At 36.4% G+C, this 21,737-nt stretch overlaps 1 protein-coding gene across 4 annotated transcripts in view; it reads right to left on the bottom strand.

The window, feature by feature from the left end:
- The window catches only part of LOC127971009 (phospholipid-transporting ATPase IA), a 122,174-nt gene that overhangs the window by 52,996 nt on the left and 47,441 nt on the right, over nt 1-21,737 (bottom strand). For 2 of the 4 annotated variants that reach the window (XM_052573746.1, XM_052573745.1), the window contains exons 12-22: nt 19,058-19,185; nt 18,605-18,682; nt 18,178-18,266; nt 12,532-12,576; nt 6,945-7,017; nt 5,632-5,737; nt 4,429-4,511; nt 1,981-2,030; nt 1,684-1,753; nt 980-1,064; nt 389-528 (exon numbers count right to left, since the gene is read on the bottom strand). In XM_052573746.1, the coding sequence (XP_052429706.1) occupies nt 389-528; nt 980-1,064; nt 1,684-1,753; nt 1,981-2,030; nt 4,429-4,511; nt 5,632-5,737; nt 6,945-7,017; nt 12,532-12,576; nt 18,178-18,266; nt 18,605-18,682; nt 19,058-19,185 (947 nt within the window). The remainder of the gene's footprint in view (nt 1-388; nt 529-979; nt 1,065-1,683; nt 1,754-1,980; nt 2,031-4,428; nt 4,512-5,631; nt 5,738-6,944; nt 7,018-12,531; nt 12,577-18,177; nt 18,267-18,604; nt 18,683-19,057; nt 19,186-21,737) is intronic. The other 2 variants (XM_052573748.1, XM_052573747.1) reach the window with 1 other exon arrangement.

Raw genomic sequence — 21,737 nt, 5'->3', positions numbered from 1 at the left:
GACTGTCCTCAAAATCCCGAGAGCTCTCAGAATCCCGTCGTTTGTGAAATATGGCTGTGTTGACGTTTCCTCACTCTTATGAAGACAAATTACCTTGTGAAATTTGAGGATGAGAAGTCCAACTTAACATAACATGGACTTTGTTACTGATTTTAATAACTATTATAAAGGACTATTGATGGTAACACCGTGATAGGCTTTGTTTTTGTAAAAACAGATATGTATATCTCTGTACAGCAATAGAATAAACAAGAAGATGATGTATTATTGCCTTTGCTTGGTTTTGGTGGAGCAAGGAGAACATATACTGTGTTCTGGAAGGTTCTGTGATCTTTGGACGTAGACCACCTCATCTGTGAACACTGGAAAAGCTATTAGCATACCTCACCTTTTCAATCAGTTCGTAGCTTTCTTCCATCTTGAGTGCCCTGTTTTGGAGAGAGGTCGAAGCACGATGATGAACATCCAGCCACTGCTGATAGGATGACTCCGAGATGTCCACCACAGCAAAACACAATGTGCGGAGTCCTGCAAGAATGAATACACAAGCTTCTCTTAGATATGCTAATTCTCAACATGTTCCCTTGCTCAAAAAATCCCTTTCTTCTAATCCTCCTCGAGAAGAAAGCCATCATCTGTTTTCAGGCTGATGCTAATAAAGCTGAGTGGAGGATCTCTGACTCAACATGAATTATTCATGCAGGATGTTTAAAAGACAAAGCTACTGATTGCTGGAGGGTCCTGTTAGGCTGATATATCTCAGTTCTTCCACCAGGGGGCGTCACCTTCACAAGAGAGCGAAGTACTGCAGTATTTCAGTCCATTCAAGCACACACATTTCACATCAGACTCTCCTAATACTCAGGTCTCATTCTCACTATGAGAGGATCTGGCAACCATCATCAACACCTACAATCATTTGTACAGAAGAGAGACAGCAGATACTTAGCAGGTGTGTGTGTGTGTGTGTGTGTCTTACCCTCTGTAGCAAACTGTTCCAGGTGTTTTAGGGTGATGTCCTTGTATTTGGAGCTGTCTGCTAATCGCTCATAGATCACTGTGTCCTGGAAGACAAAAAACATTTTGTGTGATCCATGAAGTCAGCACGGAGTCATGACTTATGTCTGACCAACTGTCTTTCCTTCACAAAAACATTTACAGTAACATATTAATATTTCATTACATTTTAATGCATTACACAACAGCTGGGATGTGATGCAAGAGGAAAAACATCTCTTTCCCATCATTCTCTGTCAGAGCGCTTCCAGCATATTACAAACAATAACATTTATTACAGTATATGCAGATACACACACTCACAGATTACTGTACAACACGGCCAAAATGACTTATCGCTATAGAAATTGATGTAATAATTACTTCATTATAGATTATTCATTTTAAATTGTTGTTGTACATCAATTTAGTTTGACATATAATATTAGTTTAACAAGTCTTGCATATCTATCTATCTATCTATCTATCTATCTATCTATCTATCTATCTATCTATCTATCTATCTATCTATCTATCTATCTATCTATCTATCTATCTATCAAAGGCAGTGTGCTGTGTGTTTGTCTGGCTTATCACTTGTTCACAGAAGAGAACACTCTAGAGAAGTGAAGCTTTAGTTGCAAGCGTCTGATGGCTCAGTTTCCATCGCAACAGACAGATACTCACAGCTCCTTTGCAATAAAGGCGGATCTTTCCTGATGGAGTGCGCATGATGACGGACATCCTCTTCCTGGTGCTGTTGGGTGGGGGAAGGGAGAACACAGAACACCATCATCAGCATCACTATGATAATTACTGACATCATCATCACCATCATCTTCACTACTTTGAGGAAGTATGGTGCTGTAATATACAGCAAAACCCATCAAGCTGTTTTTGTTTTCTCTCCAGCAGAATGGGCAGAGCTGAACAAATGACAATGAAAACATGAAATAAAAATCTACTTGTGCTGCAAAAATGTACCTTGTGAATTCCAAAACGTGCAGCAGTTCATATTTCTCCTCCTCTCCGTGCTGAAAGAAAAAAAGGTTTACTATATTATAATAGATATTTTACTATTGTATTTTCTTCATATTTGTGCTGTATAACCTACATAATACGTATACAAATATTACATACACACACATACATATATATATATATATAATATATGTAATATATAGTGAATACTAACAATACTAAATGCCTATTGAAATAATAGATTTTTATTATATATATATATTATATAATTCTATGAATACATTTACTTATGTATATTACTGCAATCATAGATTAAGAGAAACTGCTATGGAACCTGAGAATAATTGGACAAAAGATGATAAATGTGTCACATTTCACAAGGAAACACACTGATTGGCAGGGATTTTGTTGCTTCACACATTATTACAGTAAAATGACTTGTCACTGAAATCTAGTTACATCACTCAAGGATTGCAGGAGGTGTCAAAAGAAGAGGGGAAATGAATACTTTGCACCCTGGATGAGCCGGGCGGCCCCCCGCTTCCACGATCCATGATGTCACTCGAGGTTAGGACACTGTTTTAGCTCAGAGTTTGATATCTCTACCGTTCTCTTAGCTTATTTTGATAGACTGAACTCATCTTGACACCAGGGAGCAGCAAATTAAAACTTTTAATTGCTTTTTTTGACCCCTGTGACTTTTAGCAGCGAGTGAGTATGATGATGAGGTAAATGGTGGGAGATGTCTTGCACTGAAAGGCCAAAATTAGAGTGTGCTACAGGCCAGGGGGCACAAGAGTCGCTCTCTTCCCCTGGCGCTGCCATCAGATTAACCAATTACAGCTGCAAAGTGTGACTCCTCGCTCCCAGGTCACAGAAAACAGCAGCGCTTTCTGTCTCAATAATTTAATTTTCTCTAATCTTCACTCAGCAAGTTTCTATTACGAGCTCTGCACAGATATATCTGCAGCACATCGGCCGGATCTCTCACTATGCCCTCCAGTGCTGCAACATTTCTCACTTTGTTTCCTTTGCAACTAAAGAAAGAGTGAGAAACGGAGGGATGGGGGGAGGCACTGCATGAAACTGCATCAAACCATCACGTTCCCCAGCTCTTCTCCTTTGAGACATTAAGTAGGGTGAGAAAATCACATCCGATACTGTGAAACCCAGCCTGAAATATCTATACAGCATCTCTCCTAAGTGAACGCTTCCTTATTTTAAGATCAACAGAAGCAATGATTTTTTATTTAAAAAAAAAATAATCTGAAGGCCAGCTAAACTTTAATGATATAGTACAGCAGCTTCCCACTTAATTCTAATTTTGCAGTATATAATGAGTCCTAAATACATACTGAGGCCATACATTTTTTTGTATGACTTTGTGTGTTTACTGTATGTATGTATATACATACATACAATATATATAAATTACCTTTTATTACTTTAAATCTCTTTTGTGATAACTACAAGTTACATAAATATCCATAAAGACAGAAGGTTATTCAGTAACCGCTGAGATGGAATCGGCAAAAAATGTGTTAGTCTGATTTAAAGTGATATTATGAGCAATTTGGGGCATTTCAGTAAAAGAACCAACTCATAATAACATCTATGTTAATCAGATTCAATTCAGTCTGCAAACTTACAACTTTGTTAAAATATAAATTTACAATCTGTTCATTTTTAATCTAAAACATGTATTGAATTTTGGTTAAAGTTAATTTCAACAATTTTCTAATAGACTACAGTTTAAAAAATTGAATTTATTCCTGTAATAGTAAAGATATTTGCAGCAGTCATTACGTTAAGTTCTAAATTAACTCTAATTAATCTAGTTAATCTTTTTTTTTTTTCAGGAGTCTTTGAGAAACAGAAAGTTAAAAAGGACAGAATATATTTGAAGTATATTTTTTTGTAGCAATGTAAATGTCTATACTTTCTCTTTTGTTTAATTGAGTGCATCCATGCTTAATAAAAGTATTAAAGTATTAACTTTAAAGCGGTAATGTACATCTTTAATATTTCAAGTTGTATGAATTAGCAAAAGCTGTATAAATGATTGTTAATGACACCTAATGCAATAACTAATCTTAACAGATTTTATTTTATTGTAAATCATTACCAATTCATTCATGAATTTTTGCTGTGAAGATTTAATCGCGTCACTTGCGAATAGCAGTACAGAAAACACTTTACCAAAAGGGTGATTTTTTTCAGACAGGAAGAATGTTCACTATTCAGTGACTCGGTATATGAAATGAAGCTGCCACAGGTCCATGATGGCTTCCTCTCTATCATACATTATAAGGAAATAATGGATCTGTGCTGTACAAATTGCCTGTAACAGTTCTCCAGAGTGTAAAGTGTGAGTGAGCTATGCAGCATGACAAAGGGTGAGTCATGTTCCCAGTGCAACTCATCATCTATTCCCAGGACGTCTCTACTTACCGACTGCACAATAACACAGTCTGGAGTTCTCCCAGAGAACACGAAGCCCAGATTTTGTGCCGCCCGAACCAGAGCTCCTTCATCTGTGGAACAAGACAGCATGTGGTCAGGGCAGGTGGTGGTTAAGTTGCATTGGATTAAAGCGTCTGGTATATGACTACTTGTTCAAGACACTAAGCAGACAAACGGTTCGAGATGAGGTGGCACTATTAAAACCTGCTGCTACCTTTTGTCCTGCGATCTGTCTGTGCAATCATCACTTATCACATTACGCTGCCCTAGCTTTCCATTTATCTCACAGGTCTTGCTAATATTCAGTGCACCGCTGCACTGACGTGAAATTAAAATAGGTCGCATAAACCCATCTCGCTAAGCCTCAAAGCCAGGGATAACTTCTGACAAATGCTAAGAAGATAAATTATGCATAACCATGAAGTGTCAGATGCAAAGTAGCAGTGAGAGTGAACCAGCATTAATTAACTCATCTGTTTCTGCATCTGCATTATTTCACTTGTCTTACACACACACAAAAAATCATATCTGTTATGAGGCAAATTGATTAAATGCATTCAAACAGATCCACTGCTCTCAGTCTCAGCTCAACACAGATGTCTATTAGAATTTCAGAACCAATAGAAATTCTTCACTTCCTATGCCCCCTTTCCAAACTCAACAGCTCTGCTGATCTTAACTGAGAGCCCGTTTACCTGATGTGTGGAAGGCTAAAATTAGTTCAATGATCTATTTGTGGACCTGTTGTAATTTATTATGATGTATTTATAGTTTTATCTATTGAACACATACACTACTGTTCAGAAGTTTAGGGTCAGTAAGATTTAATGTTGTTAAAACAAGTCTCTTATGCTTATAAAAACTGCATTATTTGGTACAAAAGCACTAAAACATGAGTGTTGTAAATACTCTAATTTAAAAGAACTAATTTGTATTTTAACATATTTAAAAATTTAATGTATTCCTGTGATGGTCATTTTGATGAAGAAAAACATCTCTTGTAAAATTACACATTTCTTTACTAGAATTGTTGATTAATTTAATGCATCCAGGCTGAATAAAGTACTAAATTATGCTGAATAAAAAAATGTACTGACCCCAAACTTTTGAAGAGTTGTGTATTAATGGCTCTCAATGTGAACCTAATGTGAACATTTGTTGTTTCCGTGTGCTTGGAGGAGTTTGACTGACCTGGGGATGCAGCCTGGTAGGTGATCTTGTTGTCGGTGCACTCAGGAACAGCCGTGTGACAGATAGCCATCATGGTCATGAATTCCTGGATGACCGAAGCAGTGGGCTGTGTGGAAAAATCAAACGTAAGACAAAGTATAAAAGACACGACTGACACCTCAAATCATGCAATTGGTCTGGGGGTAGTTTTCTAACCAATCAAACTTGCAGTTTTCACCTTAGCAAGCTAGATCAAGTTACAAGAATATTGTATCACAAAAACGGCACATAAAACATCTTACCAAACGCATGTTAAAAAACCATCAAAGAACAGTTTTGCTTTCACTTGCATTTCATTTAAAGTAGTACTGTCAATTGATTAAACGTGATTGCATCCAAAAAAGGTTTTGTTTACATAATATGCGTGTGTACTGTGTATATTTATTATGTATATATAAATACACACACATGAAAAAAAGAACATATTTTGAAAATATTTACATGTATATATTTATATCCATATAATTCATATTAAATATAAATATTTTAAATTTAATTAAAACTTTTTCTTAAATATACACACGCGTGTATTAACAGACATAACAAATATAAACAGTACACGCACACATATTATGTAAACCAAAAATTTCATTTTGGATGTGATAAACAGCATTTAACCGTTTGACAGCACTGCAAAGTATAAATCGAGACAAATACATATTCACAGACTTAATGTTTTTGCATGGTGAATCTGCTCAGAAAAGCTTCATAATTAATTGAGTGAGCAATGATTGAATTTAATTCAATTTTTGACTGATGAACTCTCATGTGTGAGAACGAACGCCTCATGAAGTGTGGAATCAAAGCCTGTTCGGCTGGAAAGGCAGGAGAAGCTCAGGTGGCCATGAGGAGCTGTACAATGCTGAGTTCATGTCTGATTCAGAGCGACAGAGAAACAGAAACATTCTGCTGAGGTTCTCTGACTAACCCCGGTCAACGCTTGTGACTGAAGGACACAAATCTTTGAGTCACCAGGCTGAAAGAATCAATAAAACGCACGCATACGAATCAATTAAATATCTTACTCTTGAGTACCTGCATATGGGGTCTTCATTTTACATAAAAAACAGGTAAAATCTCATGTCATTAGAGAATCGGTTTTGTGACCGTAAACTATTCATAAACAGCTGGGTGGGCAGAACAGAGCTAATATAAGCCAGAAAAGAGCCGTGAGGAAAGACAGGAGGTGTGAGCGTGTGGATATCAGGGCCTGTGTGTACATTTCTGGCTGGCTGGGCATGACTGAGCAGCTGTGATGCCATTACAGTACTTACATGATTACTTTGGAGGTTTTCCAGTAAGCTGGGGTCATTAAATCCAGTTTCCTCTGTGGACTGAGAGCTGTGACTGCATACAGAGAGAGAGATATGAAGGAAGACAGAGATAAATACACAAACAGGTGCTCTCATTTAGAAACCAAATGGACATTTTTCTCCCTTTACTGGAAAACAACAATTCTCCATTTGTAATGAAACTTATCTGAAAAATAGTGGACAATATTTGGTACTGAATCAAAAAATTAATCATACATTAAACCAAATTACATTAACATGTCAATTCTGACAAAAGCCACAATTAAAGAGGGAAAGAGTTTCATGCATGTACATAACATTTTAATTAACAAGCATAGCAAAAGATTATTAATTATTCCAATTTAATTAGTGTTAATGTTACATTGCATTAATAAAAAAAATTAACAGTTACAACAACAACAACGACAATATCATCCAATTCTAAAAAAAAAAAATTGGCAAGGGCAGTTATTTATTTCTATTATTGAGAAAACATTGTTTCGCTATTAATCAAGCATAACACAAAGTAAGAACAAGAGATGATTTTAAATATTAACATTATGCAAATGAGAAGAGAATCTGTAGTGCTTCATGCACATATTAAGTAAAATGTAATGTACAAGTGCAACTCGACTATGCAAATAATGGTTATTATTTATAATAGATTAGCAATTTTAGCATCATAAACTAAAAAGTATTTTTTAAATAAACAATTTATTCATTTTTTTTAAAGGGCAAGGGCAGTTTTATTTCACAATTAAGAGAATTATGTTTTGCTATTAAAACATTTATTATGTTTTGCTATTAATTTAATGCAAAGGAACCACAAGAGGTGATTAAAAAGGTCTCTGCAATATTAACATTATGCAAAAGTGCCCCTTCATCAGGGAAAGCTCATCATTGAAAATCATTAATATTAATTTCCTCACATGCCATGCTCCTTACCTCTGACCCAAAGCCCCCCGAATCCCACTTCCACAGTAATACCACATTATTAAACAATCTTGAATTATACATAAAAAATAATCTCCTCTAACTACTCATGAAGCACCGCTTTAGAGCAGATACAAACATCATGTGACCGTCCATTGACACTTTCTCCAGTAGAGAGGTACACTGAATTTACACCTCGCAGACGACAGCACTTTCAGGAAGTATATTGATTAACAGCTGTGTGATATACAGGCCATTCAGCAGTTCGGTAGTGGACATATCTATGGTCGTATGCATTGCTGAACATGACATTTTTAAAGGACTAATTTAAATACTATGTAATATAGCGCTGTACATAGCCTGTGTGGAAAACTCTTGATCAGAGCGTCTCACTGCAGCAATCTCAGAGATCAGCACCATATAAATCTGACAATGAAAAGGTTAGGGCAGATTTTCGGCTTCTGGTAAGAGAGTCCGGGGGGGGGGGAAATTTCAGGATTCGTCACTGCATCATTCACCGCACCGTTGCATTTCAACAAACATGTCTCAGCTTATTCAAACGGTGGTTGGTGAGATTCATCTCTTAGACTGAGGATGTCATGTTTAGGTAAGGACAAATTACATATGGGGGAATAGGAGGAAGAAAATCAGATCTATCACACTAAGAGGAGTGCATTATGAAACTGTGCCGACACCAGCAAAATCCAATTTCCTGTCTCTCAGCACCTCAATACGTGCAGGGAAACATGCAGACATGCCCCTTTCACTCACACACACAAAGATACTTTCTAAACATGTTAAAATGCACTGGTCACACATTAGCGCAAAAAAGCAGTGTATCATGCAACATCAACACTCGGATCACTGCAGCCGTGCTGACGGAGCACTTTAAAGCAAATGCTATATTGCATATACACACAAATATAATGATACAGCAGATTTAACAATTATCATCAAGAAATAAATGCACATCTTTACATCTTTTCATATTATATATATATATATATATATATATATATATATATATATATATATATATATATATATATATATATATATATATATATATATATTTTGGTTAAGAAATTCTTAGTTTTGTTCAACACAGATGCATTGAACTGATTAAAAGTAATGTTACAAATGATTTCTATTTAAAACTATATTGAGTATTTCTACAAAAATATTAAGCAGCAATAATTAAAAACATATTAGAATGATTTCTGAAGGATCATGTGACTCTGAAGTCTGGAGTAACGAAAATCAGCTTTGCCTTCACAGTAATAAACTGCATTTTAAAATATAATTTAAAATGTACTAAAAAAATAAGTTATTTCTTTGTTTGCAGACTTGATGAGCATAAGAGACCATTTAATTATTTTTTTGTTTAAATCTTACCGAACTCACACTTTTGAACGGTAGTGAAACTGAATAAACTGCAATAACAATCTTTAAAAAAAATAAAAATAAAATAAAAAAGATAATAAATAAATAAATAAATAAATTAAAATCTCCCTAAGAGACCTATGGCTCAGTTAAATGTGTAAGCAATAAGGTCATGTGACATTGAGGTTGTTAACACTGCATAATGCATATTGCTTCACATGCTATTTCTAGAAACAGTAAGCAGTATTCAGTGTAAGCAGCACGCTAGCGTTCCATTCTGAACATCTGAACACAGTCGGTTATTGGTGATCGAAAGCCCAGCGGGGCAATCATCACCATGGAAACAGAATGCAGCACTGTAGTTATCGGACCTTGATGGCCCAATTTTGCTCATTCATTCATATCCCTCCCACAATATACTGCAGTATTGAACTATAATGGACTATAACAGATCAACATGTTATTTCCCGCTCTATCACGCACACCACACTGGCCACTGCAGCATATCCTATTCCAGCTCCACTGAGAGGTAAGCAGTTCACAATTGTTTAAATGTGTGCGTGTTTATGAAAGGGATTAAACCGAGTAAACAGCAGAGGTGGAGGGGCAGGAGGCATATGTCAGTGTGTTGCTTACACAGCTCCCGCAAGAGACACACACACACACACACACACACACACACGTTTCCATTGTCCCCATCACATAAAGCTCCACTGCTCAAATTAAGTTTCAATCCTGTGCTGAGAACTCAATGCTCACAGCTCAAAGACAGCAAGTGCATATATTTTTTAATGCATTCATTAATGATTTTTCAGAAAGCTTTGATCTAGAAATATTCTGCCACAACGTGAAACCCAGTCCTTCCGGCAATAATTATGTATGTTTTTATTCTGGCTTGATACACACAACAAAAATTATGTTTTAATCAGAACTGCATAGCACGCAATTCATATACATTTGCAAACACCTACGTTTACTTAAATCATCTGCATTAACGCCACATTTTTCACATAATTTCTTGCATTCAACATAGCAATTCATGTGCTGCTCAGGATGATTTAAACAAAAATGAAATAATTTCACCTTCAATTTGTGTATGACTTCTGCAAACACAAAATATATTTGTGTTTGGAGGCAAAAATGTGTTGTGTTTTTTTTATCAAGTCCACACAATAAAAAAACATAGGGGTCCATCATCTTATAAATCATTTTTTACTATTATAGATATTACAAATTGAACCCCCCCCCCCCCCCCAAAGAAAAAAACAGTACACAGAATCTCTTGCATCACAATTTGTACAAACTAGTCCAAAATCTGGGTGTTATAAGACAGCAACTTGTCTTTTGAAAAGTATATTTCTCTTGTTACAAAAACCGCATTCTTCCATCTTAGAAACATTGCCAAGATACCTGTTAGCTAGTTCATGCATTATGACCTCTAGACTGGACTATTGTAATGAACTGCTAGATGGTTGTCCTGCTTCTTCAATAAACAAGCTACAGGTAGTCCAAAATACAGCGGCTAGAGTCCTAACCAGGTCAAGAAAATATGATCAAATTAAGCCAATTTTACAGTCGCTGCACTGGCTACCTATTAAGTTCATTATTAGTTTACAAATTATTGTAAACCTAAATGGTTTAGCTCCTGTGTACCTAACTAGTCTTCTACCACACTACAATACATCACGCTCCCTAAGGTCACACAACGCTGGACTTTTGGTAGTTCCTAGGATAACAAAGTCCACTAAAGGAGGAAGAGCTTTTTTGCATTAAGCTCCCAAACTCTGGAATCGCTTCCCTAATAACTAGCTTGATTAATAACTAGCAATAGACACACTCTTTCTGTTTAAATCTAGATTAAAGACACATCTCTTTGGCCAAACATTCAAATAGTGCATCTCAGAATCTTTTCCTACAGTTATATCTGATCAAATGCACATTATTATTCCTTAGCTTGGGTTGAATAAATAATTTTTGCTTGGTTGGAACAGCAGCTATGCTAATTAGGTCTCAATTTGTTTCTCTGTTTTTGCTGGAACTAGGATCTACTCAAGCTTCAGTCTGGATCCAGAACACCTGAGAAGAGATGATGCCAACCCTGAAAGCACATACAGAACTACCAAATGTTGCTACAAGTTTCATTGCAACATATAATTATTGCTGTTACTAGTGTTCATCGTCTGTTTTATTATGTCATTACCTGAATTTTACCATACATTTCTGCCATATGATAAGCCTCTACTAAATGTATTGTAGAAAACAAAAAGCTAATAAGCTGCTTTGCAATGATTTGTATTATGAAAAGTGGTATACAAATAAATTTGATTTGAATTTTTTAATGCTCCATAAATCCTACAGGTTTGGAATGACATAAAGGTGCAGTTTTTCATAATTGGGTGAATTATGTCTTTGACTCTTATAAGAGATTCTTTTGGGTAACTTCCACATGTACAATTGTATTGAGTTACACTCAATTTTAGGATACCACTATAGAAAGTATCAGGGTTAAAATTGACAGTTTAATTACATTTTACACAAAAAAAAAAAAAAAAAAAAAATTCAAATTTGTGGAACCACTGTGCTGAATAAGGTTATATTCTGAGTTTAACAAAATCCCAATTTGGCCTTATTAAATGAGCCTGCCAGACATATTAAAGACAGATTTCACTATCAATATCAGATGGGCTTATTAAATGTATAGAGGCATGAACATATTCAATCTAATGGACACCACTGAGACTCTTCACAGGAATCCGGCTCCTCTAGAGACACCAGAGACCTCTAGAGAGCCCCTCTTCACAAAGTGAAAATAGAGACTACGTCTGTACTTATGTGGTCCATGTGAATGATTGATTTCATTAACAATGGAGCTCCTTTGGCAATAATGTAATTTTAAAAGTAGATTTCCTGAGCATAAAGATCCAGATTCAGCAGATCTCACAAGGACAGAACAAATTTAATTTGGCCTCTCTCTACAACAGAAAATAACACCTGATGCTGTTCCATACAGTCCAGCCCAAAACAACAGATGGAAAGAGATTAATCAGCTTTAATCAAACAAGCACAGCACAGAAGATAAAAGGCTCATCATTAATTCACATTCAACATTCATCTGCCCTCACACCCATTTAGGGTGTTCACTAAACATAACCACATCACAAGAAAAGGGCTCAAACCACATTTATCACAAGGCGTCACAGCAAGAACACATCACAGGAGCATAAAACAAACAGCCAATGGTGTTGGTCCTTACCAGTCCTCCTCTGCAAAACTACCATCCTCAACTTCAGCTGCATGACTGTTGGGTGGAGTGAAGAGCGTTACAGACAGAACAGAACAGAAATGACCATCTTTACCCTGCATGTCTGCCTCTGCAAGTCAATCAGACATACAGAAACGGGTTTAAGCCAATATATTTATATACTATGAATAGAAAGCAGTACTAATTTATTATGATATCTATATAGGCCTAATATTTATTTAATTCCTAAATAATCATCACGAACAGATGGAATTCAAAAAATCCTATTTATATGTTCCAAATATTCTGCAGAGGCAAACATGTTAAGCAAAGTAGAAAATAAGAAAGACTTTTGTGTGTAAGACTGATGTAAGAGTGCTGGTCCAAAATAAGTACTGTAATTAAAAATACATTCACTGTAAGGCAAAACTCTTATGTGAATACTTATCCATATAGTAATCATCCAACAATCAATGTAGCAGATCTACAGCATGAGCTTGAAGGGTAGGGAGTATGACTAGCCAATAAACAGTAAAAAGCACAAACCCAAGGTGCTGTAAGACAATAATTAGGCTAATAACTTCATTAGAAACAGTTAAAAACCCATCTTTTTAAGATGTCTGTGTCCTAATTGGTGACACTCGATGTATATTCTATTATACTTGTTGTTGTTTTCTTTTTCTTTTTTTTTTTTTTTTAATGTATTTTTAATGTATTTATTTTTGTACTGTACTTAGCATTGTAGCGCTTTGGGTATAAGAAAAGCGCAATATAAATAAAATGTATTATTATTATTATTATTATTATTATTATCTAGTAGCCAATATAAAGACTATTGAGACAAGCCAGTGCTAGTAAAGGGGAAGAGGATGATTTGCTGGCTGCTAAACTCTGTCTGCTGGGATATAGAGACACAGCCACTGCTGTAGGCTTGACAGCAGCAAATTATTCTCGCATCTTTGCTCCGGTCAACAGATTCGGGTGTTGAGGGCTTTGTTAATTATAATACGAGTGGACACTGGCCTGACCAAGTGTTTAAGAACCAGACACTGGTGAGAGGAGGAGTTATACAGAATAAGCAATGTGTGTATTATGACACAAATGGAGAATAAAAGAGCACTGAATGAAGTTGAGTTTATTGAGGAAAGCATTTTTGAAAAAGCAATGCGCACATGACACCATCAAATGAGCGCCATGTGTCATGGTATTATTTGTGCCAACCATTCTTTAAATTCCCCTTTACATGTAAATACCATGGTGCATCAATGAGAAAATCATTCACGGTCAGCTATACACCAAGATATACAGTTTGACGTCGTTTTATCTTGGTACGGACATAGTACTTTTTGAATAGGGTTTGGCATGCAAAATATATGTAGAAAATATTTGTAAGGAGGCAAGGAAAATAATAAAGAAAACAGAAAAAGAGAATAGAAAAAAAAAAAACAGGGAAAAAGAGAAAAGGGAAAAATCTATAAATGTCCAATGTGACAATTATCTTACATTTCAGAAAAAAATGCTTTTGTTTCAAAACATTGCTCCTGCTTCACATGGCTTATTTCAAACCCAAGTTATGGCTTGAGAGAAACTATAAAAACAAAAGGCAGGTTGACTGGCCGTACACATATCTGACTCTGTACCATCAGCCTCAGGTGAAAGAGAACTGTTTAGTACGCCGAAATAAAAGAACTCCATTTCAGCAGGGGGGGGGGGGGGGGGGGGGGCAGTGCATTTACGCTAATATAGGCCAACACAAGTCCTGCAGGTATTAGACTCAACGACTTCTTCACCATCCAAACAAAAGAGATTTCTGCAGAAGGGTGGTACTTGGTCTTTTAAAACAAACGTGCTTTAAAAACGAAAAATGCTGGCCATGTCAGGCCCTGTGGGTTGTTACAGAGAAAAAGAGCTTTAAGCAACAAGGTGGAGAGAGAAAAGAAGAGAATCGCAGTAGGGCTCCTGAGACATTTGCATGAAAGGATCCCTGCAGAACTGCACTACCTCAGCTCACTTCAAAGAGACACTCTCAAAAGTACTTGTTAAACGGGTGCTGCAGCCTTCCTTCTAAAGATCATGGCTGCTCATGCTGAAGATTTAAATACGCTGCAGTGCTGAAGTCAAGACCAGACTTAAAATACATATCTTGAAGCCTCGATCAAGCTCCAAACGTTTCCATAGCTTCTATATCTTTTCCAACCATTATTGTATTATATTGCACATGTTTTGCCCCCCCCCCACAAGGATTAACTTACATTACCATCATAGAAATATCATATTAATATATCTGCATCAATTAGCATATATTTGACCCCATTTCATAGGTCTCAATAAATATGAGGTGTTCTTTATGATTATCCCCATACTCTTATGTCATACTGTATAGCCATAAAAGCCAACTGATATGACGATATGATTAGACCCCCAATTACCACCTGACCTAAATAAGTAATGCTTATCAGATTCATTATCTATTGTACCATGTGCACAGATGAGACCACATCTAACCCATGAGACATTTGGGGGTGGGGTGAGTACAGCTGGACATTTACACACAATAACACTTAAACAGCACTCTTGCTGCACCACATAATCATCATGTTTGTCAATCACCCAATGGTTCTTTCTGAGATTATACACTATGTTGAGGACTATATGCCAAGCTAGACCCAGGCTACACACGTCAATGTGTGTTTAACAAGTTGTAAAGGAGATGGGGCCAGTGGAGACCCTGGTCTAGGCCTAAAAATAAGCTTAGCAAAAGATGCGGACCTGGCAAAGAAAAGGAAAAGCAAATCAACATCCATAAAAAAAACAAATGCACAGCTTCACAAGACAAGTCATTACAGTCCATGACTTATAATATTAAAAGCAAAAGAAATAAGGAAGAAATATGATCAGACACATTGATTTCTCTAGCGTTGATGGCTAAAGAGCACTTCGGCCATCGTTTCTCCATGAAAGCTCATCAAATTAATTAACATCTTCACCCAAAGGGATTTCTTCATTAACCACTGTTCTATTTAATTAGCTGTGCAATGTGACACAAGTGAAGGGGACAAAAGACATGGCGGGGCAGGTCAAGGAAAAACAAACACATCACACCCTTTTTTGAGAATGTTAGATCTTTGTTTTACATGAGACATATGGCTATAAACGTCTGAAATTAAGACTATGAGGACAGAAAACACTCCGATGCTTTGACAGAGACACCTTCAGATGAGGATTCAAGTCCATTGTACAGCATTATTAATGTTAATTTAAACAAACTATTAAAATATTTTGGTGAAAAAATACAACACATTTTAGAAAAAAAAGTTTAAATGTTTTCTTGGACTTTTAACTGAAATAAAATAATTATTCTGAAGTACTAAAATTAAAGCAGAAATAAAAGCTAAAACAAGTAAAAAAAAAAAAAATACAAAAAAAGTAAATGACAAAAATTGCAACACACACAGACACACACATATACACACGTGTGTATGTATGTATATATATATATATATATATATATATATATATATATATATATATATATATATATATATATATATATATATATGTATATATGATACTAAAATAACCCTGCTCTTTTGTTTACAAGAGTTGACAAGATTTGAAGGTTTCAAAAGTATAAATGAAAAATTAAGGAAAAAAAATATTTTTTTTCAGTAGTTGCTGTAGATTTAGGAGATGCCTTGAGTTTTATTTGGGTCAGTGAAGAGAACTTAAAATTAAGACATGGAAATAAAATCTTCAAGAAATTCAACTCAGACGTTAGAGAAAAGACAGACATAAAAGACAAGGTCTAGTGGAAAGACGTCACATCAAACTCTTCCTTTGGGCTGGCACCAAATTTCCCCACTCAGTGCAAGAACAGATGTCACGCTTCAAAAACATCAATGACTGGGTGAGGTGGCTGTACTCCCTCCGACTCTCAGAAAGAGGAAATCTGGAGGAATGCATCATCAAACAGGACCAAGTTTATTTGAAGCTGATAAAAGATGGAATCCATATTCATGAGGTGGAGAACAAAGACTTGCTTCTGAAATACAGGTCAGTTTGCAAGCGTCAAAGAGCCATGTACATACTTGTGAAAGATTAAACAGGTACAGCGATGACTTCACCAAATGATAAGCAGAGGGATTCCTCTACATAGACAGAAAGAAATGTCTTGAGAAAGTGAACTGAGCTGGCATGATGCTGGCCCAGAAGCAGGGTTGCCAGGATTAAAAAAAAAAAACACAGCCCAACTGCAATCCAAAACTAGCTCAATCATGTTTTTTCGGCAAGTCCGCTTTCTTGAAATCCTGTTCCCCCGGTGGGTGAAAAAAACTCTAAACTTCATACATTTTACAGATTTAATCAATAATTAATTTGTACGCTCCCATAAATTTTTTTTTATCAGCAAGAACACATCAAATTGATTGAAAGTGACAGCAATATTAGAATGACTTCTGAAGGATTACTGCCTGCTGAAAATCCTGCTTTGTCATCACAGGAATAAATTACATTTTTAAACATATTTAAGCAGAAGATGGTTATTTTTTCCTAATACTAGTTTTTACTGTATTTTTATTTTAAAAAATGCAGGTGATCATAAGACTTCTTTCAAATCAATTTTTTAAATATCTAATAGCAACAACATTTTGAATAGTAGTGATATGTTATGAATGGCAGTGTATAAATTACAAAGTATAATAGCTTGTCTTGTGTTTTACTCCGTACAAAAAACATCAACACATCAACCCCCTAAAAGAACAAATTAACACTATTATTTTGCTGCCTTGGTAGCACTAGCATTGGAAATGCGACTTTAACATTTCCAGTGAGTGTCTTCCTTTAAGTGTCCCAGAGGAAGTGCCTCTTGATTCTCCTCATCTCAGAAGAGTTTTAATTAAGCTAATAGAGTTAATGTTGCTCCTAATACCGGAGAAGAGATCATTTAGATCCACCACTGATATTGCCTGAATGCAGAACATAGAGAGACCATTAAACTTGAATGCAAACATATGGCTGAATTTTGCTATGGTTGGCATGTCTGTGATCAGATCTGAAGTCCTTGTGCATGTAAACATCCAATAAGCTCAAAGCCATGGCCTTGACTTGACCTCGTCCAACACGCCTCATCTTTCGTAGACCGCTCACCATAAACATCACTGTGGTCATAAAATCTCTCCAGTGAGAAGGGAAAACACAGATACGGAAGAGAGCTCTGCCACATGCTGAGCATCCTGATGAACATTTCTTCTCGCACGGTATCAGCTGCACAGTGGAAATTTCACCTTTCACAACACTTTAAGCTTATAAATACAGCTGTGTCTAACAAAATGTTCTATATCGAGTTTTAGAACACACACACACACACACACACACACACACACACACATATATATATATATATGCATGCCCCATAAAAATGTCCAAAGTTAGACAAATAAGCAACCAGAAACACAGTGTTCCTAAGCATGTAAAAAAACAAAAACAAAACAAAAAAAGATGAAGAAAATCTGCGAGTCCCCTTCTCTGATATTTATAGAAATTGCTCTGGCTGTTCAGGGAAGCATCGAGGCAGCTGCTAACAAGGGAGCTGAGGACAAGACAGCTAGAGCCAGATGTACACTCTACTGATTATGAAAGCAATGTGAAACAGAGCCTTACCCGTAGGCCACGCCTGCAACTGTGCACTTCTTAAACTGCATGACGTTGCAGGTCAGGGTGCCTGTCTTGTCCGAAAAGATGTACTTCACCTGGTTTCAGGAAAGAGAGAGCAATAAACTAGAGTTAAGTAGTGACACTTAAAGTACACTTTAAAATGTTTTCTATTTTAATAATTTTTTTAATATAATATTTAAAGCAGCAATTTCTCCAGACTTTAGCCTCACGTGATCCTTCAGAAATCATTCTAATATGCTGATTTGGTGCTCAAGAAACATTGCTATAAAAGTGTCAATTTCAGCTGAGGAGTAATATATATTATGCATAATTGCATGAAATTCGTTTTTGCAAACAGAAATATGCAATCGTTTAAATTTTTTCTTTTATGGTCATAAAGTTGTTTATTTCTGAACGCGGGGGCAATCAGTACCTGTCCCAACTCTTCATTCAGGTTTGATGTCCGGGCCATAGCTGGTGTGTTGGAGACTTCATACAGCATGTCAGTGTCCTAAAATCACCAGGCAGAATTAATAATCACAACTGTTTTCTATTAATACCTTGCCATCTGGTCTCCAAAACATATGCCACTCTTTTCATACTCTGTCAGTCAAAACAAAAGGAATGAAACAACCGCTCAAAAGTCTTGACACTCGATGGGAATTCACAAAACTCCACTGCATCTAAAAGTGGTGTCTGTTTGCTATAAGCGCCTTGCCCCAAATACAATTTTGGCATCTTCAAATGGGTTATTTTGATAAAGCTCCACTTTCGTTTGGGCAGTGAAGTTTTCTGGGATTGGCCCTGGAGGTTTAGCCAGTCTGCATTTCAAAGACAGCAGATTCATCACACAGACCGAGCTCCCACAGTTCAGCCTCACACTCACCCAGTTGATGAAGAAAGCCTGGATGAACTTGATGACCTCTAGAGTCACCAGGAGACTGATGGGAATCAGGTTGTTGAAGAGGATGATGAAGGTGAGGAAGTTCAGGCCGAAGTTGGCCGCTCCACCATCTGGAAAAAGAAGAGCGAGGGGAGGAAGAGGAGAGAGAGGTAGTAAGCTGATGAAGTTTCTAAGCTATGAAAGGCAAGATGGGATGGGGTGGACTGAGGAGAAATGATGGAAGGACAATAACGCCACAAGCTCATCTGCTCTAATTTGCAACGTTTCCACAATGCCCCACTAGCGTTGTGTGAGCATTGTGCAAACACTATAAAACTCGTCCACCTTATCTCTCCAGTAAGCTTCTAACCTACAAATTCATTCAATTCTCCAATCAGGTCTCCGTTAATTTAGTAGCTAAACTTGATTCTTTGACATCATAGCGGTGGCCTTGGCAATAAGGCCAAGATTCAAAGCAATACATTATCCCACAATGCACTGGGGGTGGGTAATCATGATTATCAATCGTAATCAAACACCAAATTCAACAAAGAGAGCAGCACAAAGAGAAACAAAAATGTAATCAATAAAAATAAGACCACAAACACAAGACAGCTCACACAGTGTTAAAATCAACTTGAAACAATATCCACAACCCATTTTACTTTGAATATTCTTTTAAACATGGTTATATGTCAAAGAGAGAAATGCATTAAACTATTAGTAAGATCTAAAAAAAACTACATTACACTAGCCTTAAAAAAAAAAAAAAATTCTAATTCTGGTGTCGTATATGTCCCAAAATGTTATTTTACTCTTTTTTTGTTAACATTAAACACTGATGAAATGTCCATAACGAGACTAAGAATGTCTTTTAAAAAAAAGTAAATGGGTTCTTTTTGACTTCATGTTGACTTTAAGCATGAATAAAAAGCTTTACCTGGGGATCCGCAGAATGCAATAAATCTCTTTCTGAGCAGTTAGGAGAGGGAGCATTTTCTCATACAGAGTCATAGAACTAGAGAGGCTGGGCAATCATACAACTGCTATCGGAACGGACTCACTAAGAGAGGAAGAGGATTTGGCTAGTGATGGGAAGAAAGACAATCAGTTTGGATGTTTCATTATAAAGGAGGAAGACCAGTCTAAAGTACCTTCCAATCACATGGAGCCGAACAGAGAGATGTGACATTTAGAGATATTTCAATCATTTGGAAGATCCCAAACGTGCTACAAGTAATAATGAACAAAGCTTGACTGTCTCTTGTATGTCGGCTGAACAAGGCCTTTCCTGGTGGAAGATTTTTGGCTGCGTCAGACTACTGAATCGTCTAGTTAATAAACAACACCCAACAAACTCCAAGTTGGCAATAAAGAAAACAATGTCTCTGCATTCAATAGGTAAACAAATGCATCTCTAGTCGCTCACACATGCTCACACGACATTCTGAAGCATGCAGGAAGATGCAGCCCCATCTCGCTCAACTACTGCAGGTCCACTGAGTGCAGCAAGGAGTCACGCTGCTGGGTCAGCACTTCTCAAGACACCCGTCAGCATTTGTGCAGCACAATATCTGCCACCTGTTATTGCATGGTCAGGAGTTCAACATGGGTGACTGTTGTTGCAGGTGGCGTGAATGCATAACAAATGACTGCTGTTCAAGTGCTCTGGAGACCCACCTGCATAGAGGCACATGCGTTGGTTTGGATATATACTGGGAAGAAGCAGTGTAAAATATCAAAGGGGTTCAAAGTCAAATGAATTATTTATGATGAATAATTACTCATCTGCCTGAAGTGTGCAACGCTCAACTTAATGAGTGGAAGGTGTGTATCCGTCGCCCTGTGTGTACGCCTGCTAACCCAATCTGGAGACCTTCAAGCACAGCTTTTGCATTGTTTTTACCTCTAGGGATGAATCATAATCTGACATCCAGCAGCACAAAACCAAATAGAGGTCAAGATTTGGCTGGTTAGCCTGACCCAGTTAGCGTGCAGATGTCATAACTGCACCATCTGGTTGCATAAAGCATTTTTCTCCGTTAACAGCTATTCAGATGAAGTCTGTATTCTGACTAACTAAAGTTTTCAAATTCTGTTCTTGTGCAACTGCTATTTTCATGAATAGAAACGCTAAACGGTTTCAATACCATAAACATTTTTTTAGGGTCATTCAGAGTTTTTAGTGCTTTGAAAGAAGTCTCTTATGCTCATCAAAGCTGGATTTATTTGGTAAATAAAATAATTACATACATACATAAATACATATGTACATAGATAATATCAGTAATATTGTGCCACATTATTACAATTTAAATGTTTTAAAATGTTATTCATAATTTTTTTTCTGCTCAATATTTCTGTGGAAACATGATACTTTGTTTTCAGTTTTTTTTTTTTATTAATAGAACGTGTTTATTTGAAATCTAAATATTTTGTAACATTACAAGTCTCTTTACTTTCAATGCATCCTAGCTAAATGCAAGTATTAATTTATAAAAAAAAAATACAAATAAAAATAAAAAGCCCCTAATCCTAACCTAATCGTTTTATCATGAATCCTTGATTATATGATTATAAAACTGACTGAAAAAGCAGGAAGTGTCCCTGGTTTATAAAGCAGGTATAATCAGCAAAAGCATGTAAATGACAAATCAATGCCACATCTCTCTTTTACAGCTCC

This window comes from Carassius gibelio, chromosome B14 (assembly GCF_023724105.1).
Source record: "Carassius gibelio isolate Cgi1373 ecotype wild population from Czech Republic chromosome B14, carGib1.2-hapl.c, whole genome shotgun sequence".
Lineage (NCBI taxonomy): Eukaryota > Metazoa > Chordata > Actinopteri > Cypriniformes > Cyprinidae > Carassius > Carassius gibelio.
This window is presented reverse-complemented; position numbering and strand designations above follow the sequence as displayed.